Source organism: Lepidothrix coronata, unplaced genomic scaffold (assembly GCF_001604755.1).
Source record: "Lepidothrix coronata isolate B3197 unplaced genomic scaffold, Lepidothrix_coronata-1.0 Scaffold28, whole genome shotgun sequence".
In the NCBI taxonomy this organism is placed as follows: Eukaryota; Metazoa; Chordata; class Aves; order Passeriformes; family Pipridae; genus Lepidothrix; species Lepidothrix coronata.
Window position 1 is genome coordinate 5,108,837 of NW_016690208.1, and position 27,434 is coordinate 5,136,270.

Here is a 27,434-nt window from a genome sequence, read left to right on the forward strand (position 1 = left end):
GAATTTGTTCTCCATGTCCAGGTTTGTCCTGTTTAAAGCTGACAATTAAAAAGTCATTTAACAGGGATTTCTCCCTGCTTGCCTTGGGTAGATTCACTTCCAGCTTTCTCACTCATCTGTTAATCCCAGAATTCTCTCCCCTGGTTAAGGGATATTGTTTGTGCCCTTCTGTATGATTTTAAATAAATAGATTTTTGCAGTATTTGCTTAAAATGTTTAATAAAACCACTCTCTGCTTATCTGCATTTGATCTCCAGGTTAAAATCTCTGGGTAGGGGTGGAGCATGTTCTAAAAATGTTTGTGGGTTTTTTTTTTTCTGGAAATAATGGAAACTGTGGAGTCAGTGAAAAATAGAATTCTGAGTGTTGGGAGGTAGAAGAACAACATCAGTAAAAAAAAAAACAAAAAACCCTTAGTTAAATACCCACAAAATTTAATTCATTTATTAAATCACAGAAAATCAGGATTAAATAAATGAATTAAATGATGTTTAACTGCTGCTGTACCACACTGGGCAATCTAAGATGCCCTCTGTGCATCCAGGCACGAAGAGTTTTAAAAGCTGAGGCTAAAAAATAAAGTTTTGGTGCGTTCCAGGCTTGGAGGAGCTGATTTGAGGCTCATTTAAAGCCACGTTTTGCCCTGAATTTTAAAACTAATGTTTGCTCCCAGGAAAAAAAAAAAAAAAGAAAAAAAAAATCCAACAGCAGTCTGTCCTGTTGCTGCATGCAGCTCTTTTATTTTCATTTATCTTTACAGAAATGTGAAGCATCTTCACAGTAATTGTACAAAACCCTCTCCCCTTGGCTGCGTCCCAGAACAGCTCCCAAAATTCGGTCTCCGAGAGGAAAGACGGGAGTTTCACCTGCTTGTTGCTGCTAAAAAATTCCATGCAGGAGCCGACCTTGGAATACAAACGTCATGTTCTAGAGAGATTAAATAAAAAGGGGTATAACAGGAAATAAATATACCTGTAATATTTAATGCAGGATATATGGATTTAGTCCATATTGAGCGTATCGGGCGTTAGTGGACACGTAACATGCTGCTGGAAAACCCCAAAAGATCCCAGCTGTCCTCGTTTCTGCAGCTCCCCAGGGCCTGTCCTGCCTCTGCACTGGAGCACAACTATTGCCTTCCGAAAATCAGGTTTTTTCCAAGTGGTTGGAAGCAACAACCATCCACGGAAGGTCCTTGTGCTCCTGTCCCAAACAGAAACGACTCCTGTCGCTGCTCCATTAAAAAAATAAAATACTTCTGTTTTTTACATTAGTATTGTAACTGAGGCTAAAGAACTAGAAAAAAAAAATGAACCCTCGGTTCTCAGACTTGCCTTGCCCGTGGGTGAATATCTACAGGGGGTTGTTCCTCCATCCCAGGAGGAGTTTGGCTGGAATTTTACACCGTAGGAAGAACGACCCTGCGGAACGGGGAGCGCCTGCCTGGAATCCAGGGGTTTATACACTGGCCGTCGTCAAAATATGGGAATATTGAGGGTGTTTTGGGAGGATCACAAGCCATGGAGAGCCTTTAGTCCTTTTGGTTTGTGGCTTCCTCTGAGGTTGATTATTTCCTGGGATTAAGGGTCAGGAAGGACCTCGTGTGCCTGGTGAGGGAGGAGAGGGACCCAACACTCCGATGGAGCCTCTGGAGCACGGACTGGGCCACATGGCTGACCTGGCTGCTTGGGGCTGGGGAGTGAAATTTAAAGTAATTTAAGGGTTTTTTATGGAATTTAAGTGCCTTGAAATGAGAGGGTTTAGCTGAGGAGCATTGTTTGCTTCTCCACACCCACCAACACTGTGCTCACCCCGTCCTGCCCCCCAGCAGCCAGTCAAACAAAAATACCCACCTAAAAATTGTATATTCTGAGTAGACACATGCAGATAATCACATCTGTTATTTTATTTGGGATCTGGGTTTCTTTTTAAACCTGTAACCCTGCTTTGTTCCACTGTCCCTTGAAAAAGTGGGGTTTGGAAAATGCTCTGTCTCAGATGTAGGCAATTCAATACATAAATGCTCAACGAGGCATTTTTGGGGTGATCTGAGCATCCTGAGGCTTTACATTAACACAGAGCCAGCGTGTGTTTTAGTACTTCAACCCCTCCCACTTTTTACCCTTTTTTTTTTTCATTTGAAGTGACAGATTTGGCACGTGAAGTTACGAGCAGAAATAAATAAAACACGAATCCGCCTTAACCAAATAGATACGAAATTAATAATTGAAAAAAAAAGGCAAAAAAAAAAAGGCAATAAAACAACCCCCAAAAAAACATTAGAGACAGTTCTGTTTGTGCCCAGAGCTCAGTGGAGCAGGAAGGTTGGACTCTGCTTTTCCCTGTGGTGCCTCTCCAAGCCCGGGATGTGCCATCACCCAGGGCCTCCTGACCAGCACTTCAGGAAAAAACAACAATAAATAATAAAAAAAACGGACCCCAAAACCCCCATCCAGGCACAGCAGGTCTCTCTCAACACCTTCTCAAGGTCCTACCTTGGCACAGGTCCTACTCTGGGCATCCCCAATTCTCCCCCAGCGCCACGGGCAGGACGGGCAGCACATCCCCGTGGGCTGGGGCTGCCCCAGGGCATCTCCCCCCAACTGTTAAAAACTGTCATTTTAAGCAGGTTTTGGCTTCTTTTGTTTGTTTTTTTTTTCCTGTAAACATTTAGTTGGGGTGTCCTGGGGAGCAAACAGTGGATGTTAATGGCAACAAACCGTTCAGTTGGATGCTGATGGGATTTCACGGCCATGTTGTGCTTTCCAGGCTTCTTGTTAAAAACAAACAACAACAAAAAAAAACCACATTGGAGTTTGAAGATCTGAACACAAAAGTATATAAAGTTAACCCTGCCTCGGTCAGTCGCTTGGCAGGCAAATAAACCCTTTCCACATGTGCAAAAATAGATGGAAAACACATCTGGTGCCTCTGCTGCCACCGGGTCCCCACGGGTGGGTGATGCTGGACGTTCATGCACCTCTGCTGCAGGCAAAGCCATGGGGATGGGGGGATAAAGTCAAACAGGGATGGCTGGAGCTGCTGGGGGGCCATGGGGGGTGGAGGGGGACAGGCAGAACCCGCTGCCTTAGTGGTGTTATTGATCTGTGACTTCAGGGAGGGGAAGGACAAAAAGCCATGACCGGGACAAATGGGAGGGCTGGAGCCCCAACTGCTCCTGGATGGAGGGGAAAGGGCTGAGCTGAGACATCAAACCACCACAGCCAGTGATGCCTGGGCACTCTGCCCCATCCCACCCCCAGGACAAGGATCCCCAAATCCCCCCCGGCAGCAGCAGCAGCAACAGGGGACACAAACCCAGGGGCACCGTGCCTGTAGCCAGGGCTCAGGCTGGGCACGTGTGCCAGGAGGCACTGCCGTGGGGATGGCACGGCTTTGGTCACCCGGGCTCGGCGTGTTTTGGTTCGTGAGATGACACAAAGTGCTGGAGGCAGAGCAGCCCCTGCCATGGCACCGGTGGGGGCTGCACTGCCCCATCCCATCCATCCCACGGCACCCCTGGGTCCTTCCCAGCACAGCTCTGAGCGCTCCTCGCGTGGACACCCGGCACAGAAACCCAGCGGAGGGCAACGAACATGAGCTGGGTGAAAGAGCACAACTTTGGGGACCCGGGGGGACACCTGGTGAAGGAGGAGGAGGGTTTCGGTGCAGTTTTGCTCTCGCATTGACCAGCCCCACCCAACGTGCCCCTTGTGGGGCGACACCAAACCCAGCCCTGCTCCGCGGGGGCACCGGGCTCGGCCACGTCCCCCCGGCCCCCGCGCCGACTCGCTCACTAGTTGCGGTATCGGTATAAAAAGTTAAAATCCACGGGGCGCTGCCGCCGGCTGGGGGTCTGTCCGGCCATGGGTCTGTCCGGCTGTGGCTCTGTCCAGCCGTGGGTCTGTCCGGCTGTCCCGCCCCTCCCGGGGCTCCGGGCGTCCCTCCCACGGCGCAGAGCCAGGCTGGGCATGGCCTTCCTCCGGCCCCCCCGGCTGCCCCGTCCTCTTCTCCGCCGCCTGTCCCGGAGCCCTGCGGCCCTGGCAGGGGCTCTGGGCGCGGGGGGGCCGCTCACAGCTGGGTCTCGTCGCGCGTTTCGGGGTTGCTGGAGCCCAGCTTGTTGCTGCAGCTGCTCTTGCGGCTGTGGCCGTCGTTGGCCACGTGGGCCAGCGGGTCGGAGCGGATCAGGTACCTGCAGGGCACAGCTTGGTTACACCTCTGGGACCCCCCAGCTCCCCAGTACCAGGAGGGAGCTGTGTGACCCCGGAATTGGGGTCTGGCCCAGCCCTGAGGCCGGGACGTGCCCCACGGTGCCGTGCTGGGAGCTGCTGCTTGCAAAGAACAGCACAGCTGTTAAAATAATAGGTGTTAAATAGTAATAGCTGTTAAAATAAATGCCATAAAGCAACACAATAAATAATCAGGAGGTGTTCCTCCTGGAGCTGCACGGTGGCAAAAGCCAAAGGAAAAGCTCCACATTGCTGGGGCTGGAGTGGTTTGGGCACTGGAACACTGGGAGGGGGAATGGCCTGGGAAGGAGCCAAAACCTGCAGGTATTTATGAGAAATCATGGAAAGCAACGCAGTGGGGGTTACCCCAGGGCACTGTGGTTAGTCTGGGGGCACAGGGAGCCCACAGGTGGGTGGGGGCAACACCTACACGATGTCGTTGAGCTCCAGCCGCGTGTCCGGGGGAGGGTTGATCAGGACGTAGGACAGGGTGTTCTGGTGGTCGTTCATCTCATCTGTGAGAGGAGGGGAAAGGGCTGGTGAGGGAGGGACACCCCGACAGCCACCCCAACAGACATGCTGACAGACACTGTCCTGGCCCTTGCTCCCCCAGCAAAGGGGTCCCTTCACTGGGAAAGCCGTGGGCAATGGCATTGCCAGTGGGAAAGCACCAAGAACGTCACTGCCACCTCCCTCACACCTCCCCAGCCTCTCCCCTGCCACAGGCCCAGGGGACTGACAGATGTAACTCTTCAAAGTCCCCACTCCCCCCCAGAATAAAGTGAGATGTCTTACCTTGGTTCAGTGCAAAAGAGGGAACAGGTTAGTCCTGCTGCGTTAGGTACAGCACAAGTCCAAGACTGCATCAGGGCAGCCAAACCCCCCCGGGGCCACAAAAACACTCTGCTCACCTCTCCCCCTTCTTCAATTACTCAATTTAGCATCAATCCAGCAACAGGATTGCTTCTTTCCCCTGCCCAAGGGAAATTGCCCCCGTGGAGTTTCAGAGCCGTCGATGACATTTGGGGACGGCTCTGAACCACAGTGACCTCCCGGGGGGGCTCGGGGCCACCAAGAGCTGCACCCACGGACATCCACGATGCCAGGCGGGGCCCCTGCACTTCCCGAAATAGCCAAGAACAAGATCATGGTGAAATGGATGTGGGTGCGAGGCTGCGGGCGGCCAGGAGGGGGGGGAAGCTGCGACAGAGAACACGGTTTTCAGACGGGGTGATGGGTGTGGATGGACAGGATGGAGAGGGGACGGACAGATGGACGCCGGGGCAGCGTGAGGAGCACGGCGGGACACCAGCTCACTGCAAGGCTTGTCACTGGGATGCCTCTTTTGGAAAAGCCTTGGTGTTTGATGATCCCAGAAAATGGAGCTCAGTTTGGGGGCAGCAGGACCAGGATCTGGGATCGGCATCAGCTTCGGGCTGGGGGGGCTGCTCCCGGCTCCCTGTCCTGCTGCTCCCACCACCCCATCCCTGCTGTGCCCCTGCCTGGGGTGGAGGGTCCTTCTGTCAAAGGCTGCCCTGCCCCGTGGCGGGCACAGCCGGAGTCTCCTGCCACAGCAGTGCCAGTGGTGCCACAGCACCCTGGCATAGGGGGGTGGCCCAGCTGCTCTTCAGCCCCAGCACTGGGGTGAAACCTTTGAAGTGGGGCTTTTCTCCAGCTCTGGGATGAGCCACAGCAGCTCCAGCCTCCACAGCCACCCAGCACAGGGGTGCAAACAGGTTCCTCCTGAGCTGCCTTTGCCAGGACATGTCCAGATGAACCCCAGGGCACCTCAGGCAGGTACCACACGCAGCAGTGCTTGCAGGGGGACACCAGACCCTCGTTTTGCTCCTCAGACACGTCCCTGGCACCTCTGAGGCCACAGAAGGTGCTGTAGCTGGGCGGGGAGATGCTGTGTGGGACCCCCGACCTGTGCCGGGGTGTCCGACCCCGGTCCCTGGACCTTTGGCCATCCCAGTGCCCAGCCTGACAGCGAGACAGGGACAGGGGTGGCAATGCTGGGGCAAGGGGGGCACACAGACCCTGGGACCCCACGGCAGACACGGGGTTTGACATGACAGGAGGTGGGGAGGGCCCTGGCTCGTGGCAGGTTTCCCTGCTCCATGGAAGCACCTTTTCCTGACCCCCATGCAGCCAAGCCAGGCACTCTGAGCACACCAAGTATATTGCTCCATCATCCCAGCGCCCAGGGCAATATACTCTGCTGGAGTGGGGCTTCCATGAGCCCCAGCTGGGGCTGCCTCTCCGATGAAGGACACACTTTACAGGAAAATGCCAACGTTTCACCTTAAGCGTGGCCCAGTGAAGCCAAAAATACAGCTGGGTCAGACTATTGCTAAGCTCAGGGCTGCTGCAGCAAAAAGGGACCTCTGTGGTGTAAAGATGAAAATAATGCAAACACCCCTCAGCTCCTGCAGACCCCAGCGAGGTGCCCAGAGCAGCTGCAGCACCGGTGGCACCTCGTGCTGAGCCCAGTCAGAAAACAGGGCCTGCCAATGCTGGAGAGGGGTCCAGGGGGGCAAACCGAGGGGTGCAAAGGGATTTTGAAGGGGTGCCTTGCCCCTGGGGCTGACCCACATGCACCAAGGTGCAGGAGCTCCAGCAGCTCATCATGACATGCGCAGGCAGCTCTGCTGTGCTCGTCCCCTCCTCAAACTGCCACTGGCTTCACAGCCCAAAGCCACCTTGCAGAGCCACGGGGGGAGGGTTCTGTTAGAGACAGCGAGGGCTGTGATTTCCCTGTAGGAATTCAACTAGAAAAGGGTCCCCGAGGTTTCTGTCTCCCTGATTTAGCGAAGCCCTGAGTTTGCACCACCACTACAGGCCAGTCCTTTGATTTCCAATGCCACCCAACAAATTAGTGCTGAAAAGCTCGGGGATCTAAGGTGAAAACTGGCAAGGGTGAGGTTTGGGCTTAGCTGGCATGATCTTGTTGTACGCTGCACGCCATGAGTCACGCGGGACTCCCAGGGAAAGGGAATTACCTTGCAAATATCCCAGGTTTACCCGATTCATCACATCACTGGCTGTTAAATTTGCTACATCCTCTACAGAACATACAGGGAAAGGCACAGACATAAACAGAGAGAGAGAGAGAGGTCAGCAAGCCATGGTTCGGCAATATCAGAGACGAGCTCCTGCGCTGCAGCGATAACATGAGCAAAAGAAAAAGGAGAGGGGCAGAAGGCAGAGCAACGTGTGCTTCCAAAACACCACGGGTGGCCAGACACTGACGGTGACACGTGGGGACAGCACACAGACAGCCCCAGCACCGCTGGGTGCAGAGGTGCCACAGGGGCCAGGGAGCTGAGGGTGCCCCAGTGCCCTGGTCCTGTCCCACCCCGACGGGATGTGGGTCCTGTACCCTCCCACTGCCTCTTCTCCTGCCAGAGATCCCCCAGTTTGCTTCCACTGAAATTTTCCAGGACAAGGATGCCAACTCTGATCTAACCCCAGGATGTGCCCTGAGCACCCCAGTGGGGCTGATGGTGGGGTGGCCCCTGGGAAGCCTCACCAAGGCCAGGCAGCCCCCCTGAAACTACAGCAGAAACTTCAGGGACCAGGAATGTAGGGGAAAAAAGGAGAGGGGGATACACCACTGCAAGCCCTTGCCTGGCATGCCCTGTGCTCCCTCCATCCCACCTCAAGCTGGGTCTCCTGCCTCCCTCCCTGGGAAGGCTGGTGACACCCACAGCCAGCCCCTGGGCCCTCTGCTCCAAACCCCCCTGCACTGCACTTTACATACTCTCCTCCTCTTTCATGTGCCTAAAGCCAAGATGGGAAAAGAGGGATCCCACCCCCCAAACGTCCCAAACCCAGCTCCCATGCCAGCTGGGGCTCAGTGCCAGCCTGAGTGTGGGCAGGGGCCAGCACGGGGTGGACGGACTCTCTTGGAGGATGGAGCAAACAAGCAGCAGCACAGGATGGCTTCAAAGAAAGGGAAAAAAAAAAAAAGACCAAAACCAAAACCAAACCCAAAGCAAACAAACCAAGGGAGCTGTGGGCTACAGACTTTGTCATAACCAAGGGGTGGGGAGTCGTCCGGGGGGACACAGACGGCAGCACCGACGGGCAGGTCAGAAGCTTCACGAGAAATGCAGCTGCACAGAGGGACCCTGAGCACTGTCACAGCCAGACACCGGTGTCACACGCCATGAAGCAACTCAGCCCTGCAGCTACCGAAAGGTTTTCCACGGAAGAGTTTACGACGGATTCAAGTGTCTACAACAACCGGGGTCTGCGCCAGCTGATGGGGTTTCACCTCTCCCTGCCGCACTACAGGGGCTCTCGGGCACAAGGGCTTTGCTGACCTGGGGTTGGTGTGTCCTGAACCACCAGAAAGTGGGGGGCAAGCGGGGCATCGCCCCCCGAGGCTGCGCGGGAGCACCGGGTCCTGCTGCGGGCAGGAGGGCGAGCGCCACTGCCACTGCCAGCTCCTGCCTGGAGCCATCCCAGAGCCCAGAGGGGGGGGTGTGGCAGGGCAGGGGGGTCTGCGTGGCGGGACCCCAGCCTGGAACGCCGCACAAGCACAAGCAAGCTGGGGAATGAGGCGCTGCTTGGAGCAGGCCCGGCAGCGCCTGCGGGGACAGGCTCGGTGCGGGGCTAAGCTCAGGTTTAGGCTTGGCATGGGGTTAGGCTTGGCGCGGGGTTAGGCTCAGCTTGGGGTTAGGATCAGCTTGGGGTTAGGATCAGCTTGGGGTTAGGATCAGCTTGGGGTTAGGCTCAGCTTGGGGGTTAGGCTCAGCTTGGGGGTTAGGCTCAGCTTGGGGGTTAGGCTTGGCGCGGGTTAGGCTCGGCTTGGGGGTTACCTGAGGAGCCCGCGGGCGGGACGGGACGCAGCACCGCAGAGCAGCGCGGCCGGGCGGCACTTACCGTACCCGGTGGTGGGCAGGCCCAGGTGCTTCATACGGTTCTTGACGAGCTCGGACAGCTCCTGGCGCTCGGAGCGCCGGTACAGGCTCAGGCGCTGCTGGCTGATCCACTCGGCCGTCTTGCTGGAGTGCTTGTTGCCCTTCCTGCTCAGCCGCCGGGCCCACTGCATGCTCTTGCGCCGCAGCAGGGGATGCTCCGACTGGTCGCTGGAGCACGAGTTCCTGTGGTGGCTCGTCTTGATCCCCCAGTGCTCCTTGATGTCCTTGGTGTCCTCGCAGTCCTCAACATTGATTGAGATCTGTGACTGGAAGCCCGGCAGGTCACGGGGGTGGGGGAGCCAAGAATGGCTTGGCCTGTGGCTGGTGGGGTGGGATCAACCTCCCCCCCCATGGGATGGGATCCTTCCTCTGAGCCCCCCCTTCTCCTGGCACTTCACCTCTGTGCTGCAAAAACTACCTGGCTGGCAGATTTCACAGAATGATAGAATGGTTTGGGTTGGAAGAGACCTTAAAGATCGTCCAGTTCCACACCCTGCCATGGGCAGGGACACCTTCCATAGACCAGGTTGCTTCAAGCCCCATCCAACCTGGACTTGAACACTTCCAGGGGTGGGGCAGCCACAGCTTCTCTGGGACAAGCACTGTTGAGTGCTCCACAATTCTCTGTGATATCTGCCTGAGACACAGCCATGCCCTCATCTGCCTGTCTTTCCTCTCACAGCAGCAATGCTGCCACATCTCCGACCCAGCAATCCCACTGGTGAGCAGGAATTTATTAATAAAGCCCTTCAAGGCCTCTCAAAGAGTTGGGCTGCGTTTAATTAAATGTCAACTTTCGGCTCCCTGTCGCTGCTTCCTACAAAGCTGCAAAATGACAGCGTTTAAGAGGGATCCTGGCTCACTTCCTTGCTCCTTATCCCAGTTAATTACATGTCAGGGCACTGAGGACTTTTCCCAGAGTGCTGAGTGAGGCTCAGCCAGTGTTGCCCTGCCATGGGGACGGGCAGTGCCGTGCCGGCGCCAAGGCCGACAGCTGGCACAAGGTACGTGGTGGCTCTCGGTGGCCAGAGCTAGGACAGCACTTGCCCATGGATCAGCCCCTGGTTAGGGGGGACCAGAGGGCAGCACTGACACCAGGGCAGTGCCCCACAGCACCCGAGTGCCCGTGGCGGGACGCGAGTGGCACTCACCTGCGCTCTGATGTCGTGGGGCTGCAACGGGGGGGAAGGAAGGGAAAGCAGAGTCAGCCTGGCAAAGGGACAGCCCTGCTGTGCCCTCCTGCTCCCTGGATGCCCGGTGGCATGGCAGAGTTCTGCCAAGGACATCCCTCCCCACGCTGCCCAGAGAGACGGGCACTGATACCGACCCAGCTTATCCAGGACACCACCCCCAAAACAGCCACGGGGCTGCTCGTGAAGGGAAGGCAGAGCTTCCCCTCCCCTCATCCTCCCACCACTGCTGAAACCAGGTCTGAGGGGCCTCATGGATCCCACCAGCAGCCCCTTCCTGGCATGTGCCACCACCGCGCCCGTACCTCGGAGGTGGCGAACATGTGCGACTCCGTCCTGTAAATCCCGATGGGAATCTCTGCACTGGAGGAGCAGAGTTTCTGGAAGAGGCGGCCGTACGTCCGGATCCACAGGTCATCCTCAGTGATCTTCATCTGAGCAACAGGGGACAAACATGAACCACAGAGAACACACTGAGGAGCACCTCGGGCTGCTCCTGAGCTTCACCCCGGCTCATCCACGACAATCCCAAAGGCAAGCTGGACTCCACGAGAAGACCAGGAGCAACTTCTGACCTCAGCCTTCAGAACAGGGGTTGTGGTCCTTGGCGGCTCTGGGGCTTTTGGTAGTGCTGAGGTTCCCCACAATGGAGGGGAAATATGACTTGGCAGTGCTGCTCCCCCTGACCCCCCAGAATAGGGGAACCCCCCCACCCACATGTGCAGGGTGATGGATCCCACCAGATCCACAAAGACCTGGCCTGGTGGTTACAACCCAAGGGGATTTGGCACTTACAGCACAGAGGTATCCAGAGCCTGGCGTGGTGTCGAGGCCCAGCAGCAACCGGGTGATGGTGATCATGTAATCCTTCACGAACGACTGGGGGAGACATTTGGGTGGGAACCCAGGGAAAAGGTTTGCTCAGTTACTCACTGGGAGGTGGAAAGGGGTGGCCAGAGCTGCAGGGGTGCATCACCCAGAGCCCACCTGGTTCTCACCTGGTAGAGCAGCGTGTCCAACATGCTGATGCTGAAGACCCTCCCGGCTGCGAAGGGCAGCCGGAACATGAAGGCCAGGTTGGAGCCGTTCTCTCTCTCTCTCTGGAAGAGGCAGGAGAGATGAGAGCATGGGTTGCACAGAAACTAGAGGGCTCATGGAAATGGGGAGGACACCAGTGTAGTGTTTCTGGTGGGTGTGACAGGAGGGAGCCAGGGCAGCAGCCTTGCACTGGGGGAAAGAGGTTTTTTTCTCCATGGAAATGTGTGAGACAGGACTGGGTTTTCTGGATGTGGCAAGAACGCAGGACTTCAGGGAGCTCAAATGCAGTCACTGTCAGCAGTGACTTCCCAGGCCCCCATGCAGGGGACAACCTTCTCTTACCTTTTCTAGTTTGGAAAGGGCAAGAGAGTAGCTGTCCTTTGCTCTGAACTGCATGAACCTCATGTTGGAGGGGTGGGTCAGCTCCGTGATAATGCTGAGGCTGGGGAAGAGCCTGCAATGGAAAGAGACCTGTTGTCCTGCAGCTCACTCAGAGGTGAGATCATTCCCTGCAGTTATAGCCTGAGGAGGACCAAAACCACCCCTGTGCCTGTTTGAGGACAGAAACAGCTGATTAGGAGCTGTTTCCTCAACCACAGATGTGTCCCACTGCCCACAGCCACCTCCCCGGCCACCAACACCCTTCCTGGGCTTGTCCCCAGTGGTGGTCAGTGGTCACCCCTCACCTGAACATGGTCTGGACGTTGACAATGGTCTTTGCATCTGCCATGTAGTCCTCCTCGGCGCTCATGGTGCTCTCCTTGTCCACCACCACCAAGTTGTCGGCGTAGATGATGCCGCACTGCAGCAAGCTGTCCAGGCTGGGCAGTTCCCAAAGAGAAGAGCGCAGGGTGAGCCCTTGGGAAGGACACAGGGAAGCAGCACGCTGCGGCACGCAGCGCTCCAGTCAGACCAGCCTGCTCCCCACCACCAGCTCTTCACCTGCTTCCATCTACCAGGGAGGGGTTGGCACCCCGAGAAGCCAAGGGTGGGCTCAGCTCTACCGGTGCCAACCCTGGGGCTTCTCATGGGGTGACCCAAAAGTCTGGGCTGGGATAAATCCAATGCATTCAGGCAGCACCGTAAGTCACGACAGCCACGCACGGAAACACCTACTTGTCGATGGTGCCCTCCATGTAGTAAACCATGGGGAAACAACAAATGGCTTCCAGAAAGTGGTGCTCAGGCCTGGAGGGAGAGCGACAGAGAGCAAGGCGGTTCAGCAAGCCCGTGGGGCAAAGACAGACACAAAACCCAGGGCCAACATCAGCCGAGACACCCGTGGGCGGCACCGCCGTTGCCCCACACTCCCATCCCACAGCATGAGACGCCCACAAGAACACAGGGAGGGCTCAGTGTGATGGAAAACATCCGTGGAAAAGTACTTGCTTGTTGTCCAGCAGCAGCACGATGGGGTTCAGCTCTTTGCGGGACCGATAGTAGGCCCGGAGGGGCACGATGAAGTTGTACAGCCCGTTCCCCGCCGTCTCTGCCGAAACGATGATCAGTTTGTTCTTGAACCCGTAGGCTTTGGCATCCTCAAAGCTGTTGTGCTTGCAGCCCTGTGGGGTGGGAGGCAGTGGGGGGGACTCAGCAGGTGGCTCTAGGGGGGCTGCAGCCCCCGGGCAGCCCCCACAGCCCCATCGTACCTTGTCCAGCCTCAGGCAGCAGAACGGGGCTTTCTCAGGCAAAAGGTGGCACAGAGTTGGGGAGCTCCCAATGTAGGGGGAGTTTGGGGGGTAACCCTTCACATACCTGCAGCAGAGGGAAAACCCAGCAGTGTGAGGGCACAGGGAGATTGTCCATATATCCAAAACTCAGATGCTGGGAAAAAAACCATTTAACAGCAGCAGCCCAGGATTGAAGCACATCGGTGGCAAATGCTCTGCAAAAGTCTCCTGCAGTAGCTGGAAATTTTCCCAAATATACAAATATTTAGGAATGTTTTTTGCTATGCAAAGAGCCATGAGATTGTAAAGATGCGGGGCTAAAGCCCCACATTCCATGTTCCCAGCACAGGTAGAGAAGGCAGCAGACAGGACCACTGGAGGGAGACAGGGCAGTGAGGGCCAGGAGAGGACAGTGCTGAGCCAAATAAAGAAGCAAAAAACTTCATGGTCCATTTGTAGAGTTTGCTTTGGTGAACAGGTATTTTAAAAAAATCAACATTTGTACTTTTGATGGAATCAAAGGCATACATTTTCATTTAAAGTGCAGCTAAAAGTGGACGTGAATTCCACACCAATTTGTGAGGGTTCATGGATATTCAGTAACTCCCCACATGGTTGTGACACCGTCCAGACAGGAAAGCAGTAAGGTAAGTCCTTCCCTGGCTGTCACAAACTAAGAAACACCTTAAAAGCTGTGGTGAATATCTATTTTGTGTTTTCTATTTATGTGCAATGGAGAACAGGACCCTTTTCACATCACTGGTGAGTGGAGGAGGTGAGAGGAATGACGGAACAACCTGCCCATCCCCAGCAGCATCTGCCTTGGGGCAACTCTGCTGATTCCCAGAGAATTCTCCAAAGCAGCCCAAAAGGCTCATGGTCATGGGGACTGTCCATGGCACAGCTTTTCCTGTGGTCATGGAAAAACTGAGAGGGGCTGAGCCTGAGCATCCCTCAGGCACCACTGAGAGTACCACGGTCCCAGTCTCTCTGAAACTGGAATGAACCAGAGAGAACCAGATCCAACTAGAACAAAGAGGATCCAACCAGAATGAACTGGATCCAACCAGAATGAACTGGATCCAGCCAGAACGAACCAGCCAAGGAAGGGCTCAAGGAACAGAGAGTGACTCACTCCACAACTGCCGACCCCTCCTCGTCCGACTGTGTCATCTCGTCCTCGGACTGGTCGCTGAGCAGGTCGCAGGGCAGCAGGGACGAGGTGTCTGCCAGCTCCAGGACGGGGGCGATGCTGGGCCGGCGGTTCCCGGAGCCGTTCTCGGCTGGCAGAGCCAGTTTGCTGCTGTTGGCAGGGCGACATTCCGTGTTCTGCAGGTCCATGGCCACTGTACCTGGACATGGCGAGGAGGGAAGCACGGCAAACACACTCTAAGGAGGTGCAGAGAGCTGAGGGAGCGCCCTGGAGCCCTGCACAGGGATGAGGGACAGCCCAAGTGATGCTCAGCCATCCATGGGCATGGGGAGTGCAGGGAAAGCCCCTACCAGTGACCTCCACCTGGGCACTGGTGTGTGGAGCATCTCCCCGGGGGCACAGCTCAGCCGGCCCAGGGACTGTCCCTGTCTCTGTTGCCAGCTAAAACATTTGCCTACCTGCTGCTCACTGAACAGCAAAACCTGGCTCTGTGATGGTTTTTATCATTGTGATATATCTGTGAGATGAAAACCCTCCAGCCTAACCCCTGCCTGCAGCTCCCTGTAGGCTCTGGGAGATACCAACCTGGTTGGGAACAGCCAATTTAGGAATCATGTCTGCCCCTCACTGGGACACTGTCCTCCCCATGGACACCTCATCACCCTGGTGGTCCTGAAGCCCCCAGGGAGAGGCAGGCAGGCAGCAATTCCCTCATCCACCTGATCAGCTCCAGGTCTTACAAACACAGAATTGTTAAGGCTGGAAAAGTCCTCTAAGCTCACTGATTCCAACCATTCCCCCAGCACTGCCAAGGCCACCACTAAACTGCAGCCCCAAGTGCCACAACTACACATCATTTAAAACCCTTCAGGGATGGTGACTCCACCACTGCCCTGGGTAGCCTGTCCCAATGCTTGAAGAAATTTTTCCTGATATTTCTTCCACTGTGAAGAAATTTTTCCTAATATCCCATCGGGGACAAGAGAGACTTCCTCATCCCGTCCTCCAGCAGCTTCCAAAAATCCAACTCACTGATGGAGCATCCCACTAAGCAGAGCCCAGGCACTGGCCTTGCCAGATACCACTGCCCTGCTGGCACTCCCATCATTTCTGCCCCTTCCTTCACCCTTTGCCAAAGGTTCCTCTGTGGAGGAGCCGTGTTTGACGGGAACAGTGACAAAAGTGCTCAGCAGAGCTCTCTGCGCCTTGCTGGGGGATAATCTATGCAAATTGCTGCTCAGGAGTACAAACACATAAATTATTTGCCTGGAATATAATGCGCTCGTGTGGCGCAGCCTCCCCAAAACCCGCTCTCCCCAGATACAAGCGGGAAGTAATGACTCATGGTATTCCTCATCTGCACAAATGCACCGCTCGCTGCAGAGCAAACGGCGCTTTCCTGGCGTGGGGAATCATAAACGTGATTTAGGACGTCGCCAGCAGCATTTCTTCCTCCGGTCCTGGAAATAATTGGGGGCTAAATCCAGGCTTGGGGGGGTTTATGCAAACACACTTAATGATAACGGACATCGTGAGGTTTAATAATGATCTTTGAGCTCGCTGAGGACACCCAGGGTGCCAGGAGATGTGTGTGTTGTACTGGTGAGGTGACCGGAACGGGGGGTGCAAAGGGGTTTTTGGCACTGGTGGGGGAGAGGGCAAGGAGCGTGCAAGAAGCAAAACAAAACCAAACCTGGGAAAGGAAACGAACCCAAACTTGAGAAGGGCAATGGAGGGGTGTGTGCAGGCTCCTGCTCCCCCCTGCCCACGAGCCCCCAGCTCACCCATGCTGGCGATGATGCTGTGCACGGGCAGGCGGGACGGGCCGTCGTAGCTGCCCCTCCCCGCAAAGCCCTTCTTCTTCTGCTTCTCCTCCTGCTTGAAGATGAAGGCAGAGTTCTCCTCCTTGGTGATGTTGATGTAGAAGCAGGTGTCGGACGCTGCCATGATGTGCCGGGGGCCGGGGTTCAGCAGGATGCTCTTGTTCTCCTCCCTCCGGATGCCGATCAGGCACACGCCGTACCTGCGCCGGGAGCACAAGGTGGGAATTCGCAGCTGGAGAGAAACCCCCTCCGGGGCTTTGTCCCTGCACAAGGGACCCCGCAGCGCCCTCCTGACCCCCAGGGATGCAGACTGGCAGGTATCTCCTGCCCACCCCTGCCCGTTGCCCCCCCGCTCTCACTTCTTGTGCGCGTGGAAGGCGGCGTAGGTGAAGCTCTTCCCCTCGTACTCCATGAAGAACTTGCTGTCTCCCATGCGGATGTGATAGACCTCATTGCCCGAGCAGCGCCCGTACATCCGCTGCCACTGCTCCGGGGACTCCTGGCCCTCCCTGCAACGACAGCAGCAGCGCTGGGATGGACCCCTTGGTGCTGGGATGGGACCTCCCACGGTGCCAGATCAGGACACCCCAGTGTTGGCACAGACCCCGGCACACCGGCCAAGGCAGGATACCCCTGGCACAGCAGCCAGATCCTGGGGCAGAGCCACAGGAAAGGAGCACTAATAATCTCTGAAGCTGCCACCAAGCCCAACAGTGGTGAGATGACAGCGGTGAGATGACAGCGGTGAGATGACAGCAACACATCACCACGAGCTGTCGGTGTTTGCTGAGGACAAGCTCGTTTCCATCCCGGGTTTTAAGTGCCTTTTTATTTAACGAGGGCCCCTGCAGAGTGCAGAGGGAGGGTTCAGAGCCCGTGTTGGCAAACAGCTCCGAGCATGGGGTGAGAGTCATCTGGCAAGGATGTTTCATAACTGTTTGGATGGCACTTTACCCAAAATTCAGACATTTCTGACTGGCCAAGGAGTGCAGGACACGCACACCACTGCTCTACCAGGCTGGTGGAGCTCCTTCCAGCCATGCTGGACATACACCCACCAAAAAGCCTGCAGGGTCTGGGTATGCTCAGGCTGTGAATTCACCTTCCTGCCAGTGGGACTGTGCCAGCATAAAGATATTTTTTTTTTCCAGTCTCTGGAAAGGTGGCATTGCCCAGCCCACCTGCACTGGGATGGTTCCCCTACAATATGGCTTTTGCTCCTGACCTGGATGGGGGTCCCAGACCCCACTGTGCTACCCCAAACACATCCCAGACCCCCATCTTGTCCCCTTGGGCTCAGAGACCTCGGTGCTGCCGTCCCTCCATGCTCAGGCAGGAGCAGGGGAGGCCAGGGGTGGGGAGGGGAGGGGAGGAGAGGGGTGGGAAGGGGAGGGCAGGGGCAGCACTCACTGGCCACGGGAGGTGTGCACCAGCAGCGTGATGAGGGTGGAGGTGGCAGGGCAGACGCAGTTCAGTGCCAGCATGGCGTATTTGCACTCCTCTTCACAGACAACGTGATCTGAAAGGCAGAGGGGACTGTCACAGCAGGGAGGGGGATGGATGGTTTCCCTGGCTGGCAGTGCCTGGGGATGTGGTAATTTTGGGGTGGTGTTGGGGACGGGGTGTTTCCTCCTCCTGCCAATCCAGGAGGGCTTTCAGCTGATCACCAGCTGGGGCACAGCCCCTCCAACTCACCTGCAAACTTGACATGAAATTTGTTTTCTGGCTTTAAGATCTGAACATAGAGGGGACAGTTTGGAGCGAAGTCTTTGACAGCCCAGGCCCTCAGGATGGTCTGGTGGTCCTGGCCAAGGAGAAGAGCAACAAGAACTACTTGGCTGATGGTTTATTCTCCTTGACGCTTCTACACCTGATGAACTGCAAAACACCCACCACCCTGGAGAAGTACAGTAAGGGCTCCTCCAGCTCCTGCTGCTAATGGGGGATAACTGTGCCCCAAAACCCAGCACTGATGGGAAATCAGGACAGCAGAGGGAAGGTGAGCCCACAGGGGGTCAGCCACCACTGTACTGCTGCATGTCCCTGTGCCATCCCTGTGCCATCCCCGAGGCTCTCCACGGCACTCAACCCCATCCTCTTGTCCCAGCTGCCTTCCAGTACCCTCCTGTGCTGGGCAGAGGTGAGACGCACCCATCACCCCAATCCCCACTGCCTGGGACACGAACTGTCTCAGACTGTGCCATCCCCTGTCCGGGCTCACCGCCGCGGTCCGGTCCACCTCGTTCCGGCTGCTGAGGATGAAACAGGCTTCTCCATTGTCCATCCTGCAAAGAGACAGCAGTGACCCCATGAACTGCATTGGCCCACAAAGCTGGGCACTGCCTGTACCAGCCAGGGCGCTGCCAGCCCCCTCCCAGCCCCCAGAGAAGGGACACCCTCATTGCACATCTGGGGTGACCTCACTGGGGACCCTCCTCTGGGGTGCCAGGACCTGCAGGCAGCTCAACAGTGTGGCAGGACCGGCCTCGCCGGGGGTGTGCAGGGCTGCTCACTTGGCTCTCATGAGGTCCTGGTCCTTCAGTGCAGAGCCCTGGAGGTAGATCACTCGCTGCGACCACAGAGGGATCTGCAGGACCCGCCGCACCTGGATGTCCATCTCTGTTGGGCAAAGGATCACCACGTAGTAATCCTGGAAGAGAGAGGCCAGTGTGGGTCGGTGGGCCCCCAGCCCAGAGAGGCCGCGAGCCCAGCACCGTGGGACAGCACGCCTGGTCCTCACCTGCAGGCGTGGGTGGGCATAGAACTCGTTGAGGAAGTCCATGAGGAGATCAATCTTGAGGGAGCTGACGCAGAGCACGACGTGTTTCTCCGTCTGGGCGCGGTGCCGGCTGTAGTTGCCGCCCGACTTCTGCCGCTCCATCCACAGGTAGACGAGCTCCTCGAACTGCAAGCGGAGGCAGAGAGCTGATGTCCCCGTCGGCAGGGCTGCCCCGGGGCAGGCTCTGCGTGCCTGTCCCTTCTCAGCCACGCAGGTCTAACCTGGAGCGGCAGCACGACCAGGGCGACGCAGATCATGATGACGACGAGGAGCTGGGAAGGCCAGATCTTCGGTGTCACATCTCCGTAGCCCACCGTGGAAAAGGTGACGATGCAGAAATAGAAGGACTTGAAGAGGGAGAGCTTCTCACCTGCTCTTTCTAAATGCTGGATGCCACAGGTCCTGCAGGGAGAAAGCCCCATCACAGCCCAGGAGATAGGGCAGCACAACCCCAACAAACCTGCAGCTCGAAGTCATCCTGCTAAACACAAGTGTCACCTCAGTCTTGCTGGACCAGAATTGTAGCCTCACCAAGAAACACATCCATGGCCCCAGCAGCAGGAGATGCCACGGGCCAGGGGTACTGCTGAGCTCTGAGATGGCATTAGTCACCCACATCAGAGCACCATCTTTATTGCCAAAACCTCATGAGCCTGAAAGCTTCATTTCCTCTCCGTTTAGCAACTTAATGGTGTAATATGCCTCAAATCCAAGCCAAGGGAGCCAGGGGAAGATTCAAAGCCTAATTTAGAGCTAAGTAGCCAGTGATGAGCACTGCACCCCCTACCCCAAAGGAATGGCCTTGTTGTTGGAAACACGGGGTAAAAGGCCCAGTTAATTAACAGGAGCCCCAGTGGGCTATTACACAGAGTTAGGGGGGAGGAAGAGCGTGGTGAGAGCCAGCGAGTGTGATGGGTTCTGGTCAATGAGCCGTCACACATCAGAGCCCACGTCCCTGTGGGAAGCTGCTGTCCCTGCTCTGAAACTCCTATCACCCTCTGAGAAACCCCTCATCCTCACACACGTCTGCTGAAAAGTTTCTGTTAAAATCATAGAGTTAGGGAGGATAATTAGTTTGGTTTAGAACCTCCCTCCCGGTGTTCAGGGCTCTGGGAGAGAAGCAAGGCAAGGAGGGGTCAGCCCTGCCATCACCCCGGGATGGGCACAGCTGGTCTCCCTGGATGAGGAAGGGGATTTAGTGAAATGAAGAGCAACACTCACCCCGTGAAAACGAGACACAGGAGGGTGCAGATCAGAATGAGCACCTGGTTAAACATCGCGGACTGGGTCCTTTGGATGGCTCGGTGCAGGTCGTTCTGGGGAGAGAGGAGAGGGCTCACACTGGCTCAGAGAGGCTGGAGGTACAAACTCCTCCAAGTGACAGCTGTTCTCTTGCTGGCTCCAGCAGTGCCCCCCCAGATGAAGGTCAGGCCAGTATTTGGCCCTTGGAAAGGGATGCACATTCCTATGAGCAGGTCTGGGATCTGCTGCCCTGAGAGACAGCTCGAGTGGGCACGTGGGAATGGCTGAAATACCTCATCCCTGTCAACATGCAGCTCCTGCTGCTCCTCCACAGCAGGTCACAGCCTGGCATTCCCAGCTGGCAAAGCCTCACCTCCCACCAGCCCGGCACAGCTGCACACACTGAGCACTGAAACCTCCCCAGAGCTGGGGGTATCCAAGAGCTCCCCTTCCAATCCCACTGCCCTCCACATCTCCGAGGAGCTGGACAAAAGGGGTCACTCACTATCATGTTCTCCAGGGCGTACTTGGCCAGCCAGCAGTTCAGAAACACGGGAATAAACAAATTCCGCAGAGGAGGCCAGAATATCTACAAAAGCAAGAGTTGTTTGCAGTAAAATCCATGCTCTTTAAAAAAATAAAGCTATAACCAGCCAATTCAAGCCCTTTCTGGAAGGATCCATCTCCAAGCTGAGCAGAGGCCAAACACAGCCCTGCTCCCCTGGCTGCACCAGAGTAGCTGAAAAGGGAGAATGGATTTTGCGATAAGGCTCCAGAGAAAGTCATTATATTGTAAAATATTGAAGGAAAAACTTCCTGGCAGCTTTAAATGCTACTTGGCCAGACATCCATTTTTCTTTATTTCACCTCCAGAACTACAGCACTTTAACTCCACTTAGAGCTGCTCTCAAATGTCACCGGGAAACACTCACCGTGATAATAAACGGCACCGTGTTGATCATCTCAAGGATGAAGGAAATGCGAAAAATCTGCTCCCAGATGTTCCCCTGAGGAATTAGAAACAAGTAAGAATTAAATAAGCTTAAAACTTTCCCAAAGGACAATTAAAATGCTCCCTCTCTGCCACAGACCCTGCTATAGATGAGGGAAATATGCTTCAGGAACCAGGAAGATGCTCTGGTTTGCCTGCAGGAGAGATCCAGTGGTGGTGGCAGGCACACTGAGGTCAGGAAACATTCCCAAACCCTCCAGTCCTCTCCACAGCCACCACATCCCTCTCTCTTTCACTGTTGCTGGGGGACAACAACGCTTCATGCAAGGAAGGGGAGTGAGAGTGCCTGTTACAAATCGCTGGCACTCAAACCAGGGGGGTGACGCAGGGTCTGAGTCTCTTCTGCCAACTCTCCCCGGGTCCCTGAGAAGATGCCATTTGTTAAGGTCACTTTTTTTGGCTTTTTTAAGGGGCTTTGGTCCAAAGGAGTCAGCTTGTTCCTCTCCCTGTCTGGCTTGGAGCAGTGCCCACGGAGGCAGCAGAGCTCGGCACAGGCAGGAGTCACGCTGAGCTCAGCTCCAGCTCCTCAGCCTTAGGAATCTCGGTGTGTGTCAGTCTGACCTCCCTTAAAAACACGTGTAAAACAGGGAATTTAAGGGAAAGCAGAAAAGGAAGATATTCTGCTCTGCACAACACTTATCCAGGAGCCCGAGGGGGAATGAGAAAGGAAAACAGGCAGAGCCAGCGCTGAGACAGCGCCGAGACAAACATCCTCCTGGGACACTCCAGATTCAGGCAGCTCAAAACAGGAGAAATGAATTCATGCCAAGGGGGCAGAGCCAGGCTGTGCATCCCTACCCCCTGCCTCCCTGGGCACTCACCTTGTAGCTGAGATAGATGAGCAGCATGGTCTCCAGAAAGCTGATGAGAGCAATGCTGACCTGCAGGGACACAGGGAAAGGCTCTGGGGGCTCTCTCTGGGCTCTGTCAGTCCATCAGAGCTCACAGATCCCCCCTTCCCCGTGCCAAGGGAAGCCCCTGGGTATTACAGGTGGGGCAGTGCTCCAAGCCCAGCTCCTCTGTGCTCCCCACAACCATGCCAAGGGCTGGGTGCTCACCTGCACAGCCCACAGCGGTGTTTTTCTGTCCACCCAGAAGATGTGTGACCTGCAAAGAAAATCCCAAAGGGATCTAAGCTGTAGCTCAGCCACCAGTGTCGTTACCCCCCACAGAATGCAAACCCAAGGGCACTGGTGCAGACCAGCACAGGTACTGGTGCTCCCTACCGCCCAGTTTGCTCAAGCAGCCTCTGCACTGGGAATAAGGCATTCCCAAGGGTGCAGCCACAGGCTTTCGTCCATGGATTTGATTCTGGCATGATGCTCCACATCCCTTGAGCAGCCCCACAACCAAGAAATGGCCACGGGCAGCTGCCAGCAGCAGCCACCTCCATCCCTGCATTCCCACACCCTGGCAGGGCCAGACCCCAGCACTGGAGCAGCTCTGACTCACCAGTTTATGTTCGTGGACTGGTTAAATGCTGTGTAATTCTGCTTTTCACATTCCCAGCTAAGAGAGAAAGAGCAAGGAAAAGCAGTCAGGAAGAGGGATGCTGGGATTGACCCCCCCCAGGCCCACGTGGTGCCCTCATCGCTGGGTGCTGATGCTGGGGGAGGCACCAGGACAACACTTCCATGGATCCATGGGAATCCACTGATTCCCATAGCCAAGGCTTTTCACAGGAGTCTGTCTCACCCAGGCAGCCTTGAACATATTACTGGAGAATAAAACCCCTCAGGTAGTTAAACCCATACCAGAGATGCTGTGGAACACCAATATTCCTGAGGTACAGCACTCCCTGGCACAGCGTGGAACACGGGGAACTGGGAATTACCAGGTTACAATTAGCAAAAGCTGCTGAGCTTCAGCTTCTGGGACAAGGCAGAGCATCCTGCCAGGCAGCAGCACCGAGCCAAGCTCTCCCTGCCTTGCTGTGAGGGATGTGTTCCCGCTGGCCAGCCTTTATTCTGTCACACACCCTCAGGAAAAGTGGAATTCCCTGAGCTGCAGCTGCACTAAACCTTTCAAGGATGAGCATCCGTGTCCTGCTTCGTTCTCACGGGTTTGGAAGCACTTTTGGAACGTGCAGGTGCACTTGGTAGCCTGCAGCCTTTACACAGAGAAAATCAAACTGCCAATTGTCCGAGCTCTTGGAAAAAAAAGCACAATAGTTTGTGAGCTAAACAAAGCAAGGACATGTTAAAAATAGGCTTATACTGAAACCTGGAGCAAAGCTGATGTATGGAATCATCTGTCACCTCAAGGACCTAAACAGCACAACGTATTTCCCTCCCAAATGCTTAAATGGGATTTAATGTAGAAGTATTCAAGGGCATCAGTGTTCAGAAACTATTTGCATGGTGATGCACTCGAGTCGTGAGCTCTCGCCTGTGTCTGAAGGCCACGGTGCCCCCCTGGCCAAGCCAGACAGCACTTGGAAATGAATGTGACCTGAATTCTTCCCCCATCCTCTCCCTGTGCTCTGGGCAGGGCCAGTGAGTGCCCACACACCCATCCATGGGATTTGAGCAGGGAGCAAAGTCCTCCAGCCTGGGAAGATTTGCTAAACCACCAATTCAAAGAGCTGGAGCGAGGAAAAACCATCTCCACACCTGCTGTGAGCAGCTGCCACTGCCCTCACCCCCAGCCCTGCCCAGGGGCACTCACCAGCCTATGCCCTCCTCGGGGTTGTCGAGCAGGACACGGACGATGTACAGGAGGCACGTGAGCAGCTTCAGGGAGAAGTTGAAGAGCCGGATCCTCAGGCCTGGGGTGGAGGGGAGCATGGAATGGGGCAGGCAGCATTCCCAGGCACCCCAAGCCCCCTGGGCACCCCAGGCACCCTCTGCATCCTGGGTGCTCCACACACACCCTGGGCAGTCCCCCACAGCACCACCCCTGTAGCTTCCCACAGGCTTTGCACAGCCCCACCCACCACAGGACCCCTCGGAGCTCCAGGGCAGCACAGGAGTGTTGCTCACACCTTGCCCAGGGCTCTTCGTGTCCTCCCCCGTGCCAGACACACAGGAGCCGAATACAGAAATAAATAACGATGAGTCAGCTCCTCGCTGACCCCAATAGATGTGAGAGACGAATGAGGAGCTGCTGGAGTGTGCCCCCCTCATTAGCAGGCATCCATTAAAAAGCACCAGACCAGAGCTCACCACACTGCAACCAGCTTGTAGGAGCAGGGACAGCGAGCAAAAACTGCTGCTTTATCCACTCTCCCTCCCCAGCCAGTTCATCGGGTCGTTACTCAAATTACAAGTGAGAAATTCATCACATTTTCATTAAAAACTTCCCCGTGGGCACCCTGTTGTGCTGGGCTCCAGCTTTTTAACAAGACAACAGGATGCAGGGAGAAAAAAAGAAAATGTGAATTTCTAAATTAACGAGCGGGCTCCCTCCAGACAGCTAATGATATCTCGGAGAAAGAAAATAAAAACACCATTAGTCAAGTGGAGGCTAATCCGGGTGGCTGGAGCAGGAGTGGGTAGCTCACGGCCTGCCCTGGCTGTCCCCACGGCCTCAGGGAAGCACATGGGGACACTCACTCCCTGACGGGGACCTTTGCTCTCTGATAACCACAGACAGCTCCGGGCACCCACCCTGCTCCCAACCGGTTTGTCCGGCTGATTCCTGTGCTGTGGCTGTTCCCAGGGAGCAAAGGTGGCAGGAGGCATCCCATCCTCCTCGTGCAACCACGTCCCCCAAACCAACTTGGCCAACACCCAACAGAAAGGCCAAGAGGCAGCAGCAGCCCCGGGCTGGGGACACAACGGGGACACGGCCACCAGCAGATGGCAATGGCTTCTCATCCCACAGGACTGGCTCGGGCAGGGTTTGGTTTCCCCCAGAACACACACACTCCATGCACAGAGCACTCACTGGATCGCTGGTTTTTGATGAAGAAGAGCTTCAGCCGCTCCTTGAAGGTGTTTTCATTCACGTAGAACTCGACCTGCACCCTGCGGGGAGAGCGCCCGGAGGAGCCCGTCAGTGGGGCGGCAGGTCAGAACAGCAGCCCCCAGGAGCCCTGTCCCCCCATCCCAGCTGGGGGACCACCTTTACAGCCCACAGACAACCCTGGACTCAGCCCCAGGCTCCCAGCTGCTCCCACAGTACCGAACCACCAGTACCACCAGTACCACCAATACGCAATACATCAATGCCTGTCAAAGCAGCAGGTTTGACCCACAGGGCCAGGTCTGCTTTGGGCTGAGGGCTTTGCTTTCATTCCCACACAACCAGCTGACATCAGACCTACAAACTTCTCCTTCCACACACACTTTACAGTGTCCAAAACTTCTCAGAGAAGTAGTGGCCTTGGAGCAGCTTCCCCTAGCAGCTTCCCCTAGCAGCTCCAACCCCCACAGCTGCAGCAGAGCAGGGGCTGGCAAGGGCAACGTCCCCAGTACTGCCCTGGCTCTGCCTGGGTAGGAAAAACATTCAGCATCAAAGCTGTTAAAAATCAATTCAGCTCTGAAAGGAGAAAATTTCCCTTTGTTGCTAAGATACCACATTTGGTCATTCCAGAAAAACCCAGGAGCTGACAACCAACTCCAAACATCACTTGGCATCTGGAGCCACTGGTGACTCGTGGCACAGGGACGAGGCACTGGGACAAGAGTCACCTGCCAGGGCACTTCACAGGAACCAGCAGGGAGGAGCCACATTTCTGGTAAATCCAAAAATGTCCCATCCACTGCTGTGACCACCACGGGCAGTGTCCCTTCATCGGCTTCTCCTGCCTCCACCCCTGACCCCCACCCACAGCCCTCCCGCCAGTCCTGCATTCCAGGTGGATGGGAGAAAACCTCACCAAGGCTGGAGGTTCCTCCCCATGGATGTCACCAGGGGTTGGGATCAAGCCCACCCAGATGAAGGGTGTGTGGGCAAAACCAGCCCCCGCTCAGCTCATCTGTCGTCACCTCCCCTGGTACTTTATAAACACCTGCAGCCCTTTGCAAACCCACTGGTGACCCCGGGCAGGTTATAAATCACACTGGTCCTGCCAAGTGCCAGCAAAACGGGATCAGTTCCTCCTGCTCAGCTTCAGACTGAGCAAGACAAAGTCTGCTCATTATTAGTTCAGCCCATAATGGAGTTAAGTGCAATGAATTAGCCTCTTCCCCCGTTCACTGTATTCAACAAGTCCCTTAAGTAAGTGCTACTGTTATTACTCATTTTTTAACTCCACGGAAGAGCTCATCAAGACCTCATTAATCAGGCCTATCTCCCAGGCAAGGCACAGATCAGGGTGAGCAAGTTCCCTGTGGCAGTCATTAAACTGCCCAGGTTATTCTGTCGGGGCACACGTGGTGCCAGCTCCGGCCGAGCGTGTCCCTGGCACGGCCACCGGGCTGGGATTTATTGGGAAGCAGCTGCTCCTCACTCTGACACAGAGGGATAAACAAATATTCACTGAGCATTAATGCCCAGCTGGTTGGGAGGCAAATTAGGAAGGGGGTTTATGAGCCCCCTCACCCTGGGCCCCACACCAGGCATCCCGAGAGGCAGGAAAGTGGTCAGAGGGGTTTTCCACCGAACCTGGTGTTTGTTCACCATGAGAAGGGAACAAGGAGGTGGGTGGGCAAGGACAGACCCCACTGCAGGGAGAGAGCAGGAGAATTTACGGGCCCTGGCTCTCCAACACGATGCCTCAGGAGCAAAGAGCATTAAGGCAGACCTTCAGAAACCCGGCTCTAACACGTCAAAATTAATCGTTTCCAAAACCAGGCTCGGCAAATAATTTTTCAGTGCCAGGGCATAAATCATCTGCCACGACTGCTCACAACACTGCATACAAGCTAATTGCTCCTTCTCCATATTAAAAATGCCCAGGAAATGCTGGGAACTGGCTTTCAGCTTGGACAAGAGCGCTGAGCACCCCATTCATCAGAGTCCCTCAGGATTAAGCGCCTTGAGGAGACGGAGACTTCAGGGAGCACGATTCCTCTCCCAGACATTCGTCTCTGTATCAAAGAAACAAACAGCAATATAAATCTCTGTCTCCAGCCAGATGGTTCACTGATCTATAGCTCTGCAGCCCACCTCGAGATGATGGATATAATTGCTGGTGGATAAAAGAACTAAATGATTAGATCTAACTTTTCAAGACAAAGTAGCCCATGTATTCATCCATCCTCTTGGCTGCAGGAGGGAGAACACTGGGAAAGCAACTCAAGTAGGTCTCAGGAAGGTGGGGGAAAGGGGTGTTTATCACTGAAAAAGAATAAGGCAATAAAAGAACGTAGAAAGAACATGTTCCTGTGCAGATAATCTGCCCTCCCTGTGAGCTGGGCTGAGCCCCTGGAGCTGTATGGGGGTCCCACTCCAGCACTGGCACCTGCTCTGCAGCCAACACCCC

The 27,434-nt window shown here is 55.6% G+C and overlaps 1 protein-coding gene across 9 annotated transcripts in view; it reads right to left on the bottom strand.

Annotated features, from left to right (window-relative positions):
* Nucleotides 1-711: 711 nt before the first annotated feature.
* The window catches only part of KCNT1 (potassium sodium-activated channel subfamily T member 1), a 67,934-nt gene continuing 41,211 nt past the window's right edge, over nt 712-27,434 (bottom strand). For 3 of the 9 annotated variants that reach the window (XM_017810389.1, XM_017810390.1, XM_017810387.1), the window contains exons 2-31: nt 24,953-25,032; nt 23,732-23,831; nt 22,517-22,573; nt 22,123-22,171; nt 21,886-21,945; nt 20,985-21,059; nt 20,558-20,641; nt 20,032-20,126; nt 19,032-19,212; nt 18,772-18,936; nt 18,545-18,681; nt 18,253-18,316; nt 17,727-17,835; nt 17,442-17,550; nt 16,391-16,540; nt 15,993-16,231; nt 14,191-14,407; nt 13,035-13,140; nt 12,775-12,947; nt 12,502-12,573; nt 12,072-12,206; nt 11,728-11,839; nt 11,346-11,447; nt 11,143-11,226; nt 10,653-10,781; nt 10,309-10,329; nt 9,120-9,423; nt 7,232-7,294; nt 4,660-4,744; nt 4,072-4,192 (exon numbers count right to left, since the gene is read on the bottom strand). In XM_017810389.1, the coding sequence (XP_017665878.1) occupies nt 4,072-4,192; nt 4,660-4,744; nt 7,232-7,294; nt 9,120-9,423; nt 10,309-10,329; nt 10,653-10,781; nt 11,143-11,226; nt 11,346-11,447; nt 11,728-11,839; nt 12,072-12,206; nt 12,502-12,573; nt 12,775-12,947; nt 13,035-13,140; nt 14,191-14,407; nt 15,993-16,231; nt 16,391-16,540; nt 17,442-17,550; nt 17,727-17,835; nt 18,253-18,316; nt 18,545-18,681; nt 18,772-18,936; nt 19,032-19,212; nt 20,032-20,126; nt 20,558-20,641; nt 20,985-21,059; nt 21,886-21,945; nt 22,123-22,171; nt 22,517-22,573; nt 23,732-23,831; nt 24,953-25,032 (3,478 nt within the window). Of the gene's footprint in view, nt 4,193-4,659; nt 4,745-7,231; nt 7,295-9,119; nt 9,424-10,308; nt 10,330-10,652; nt 10,782-11,142; nt 11,227-11,345; nt 11,448-11,727; nt 11,840-12,071; nt 12,207-12,501; nt 12,574-12,774; nt 12,948-13,034; nt 13,141-14,190; nt 14,408-15,992; nt 16,232-16,390; nt 16,541-17,441; nt 17,551-17,726; nt 17,836-18,252; nt 18,317-18,544; nt 18,682-18,771; nt 18,937-19,031; nt 19,213-20,031; nt 20,127-20,557; nt 20,642-20,984; nt 21,060-21,885; nt 21,946-22,122; nt 22,172-22,516; nt 22,574-23,731; nt 23,832-24,952; nt 25,033-27,434 lie in introns of all 9 variants that reach the window. The other 6 variants (XM_017810391.1, XM_017810388.1, XM_017810385.1 and 3 more) reach the window with 5 other exon arrangements.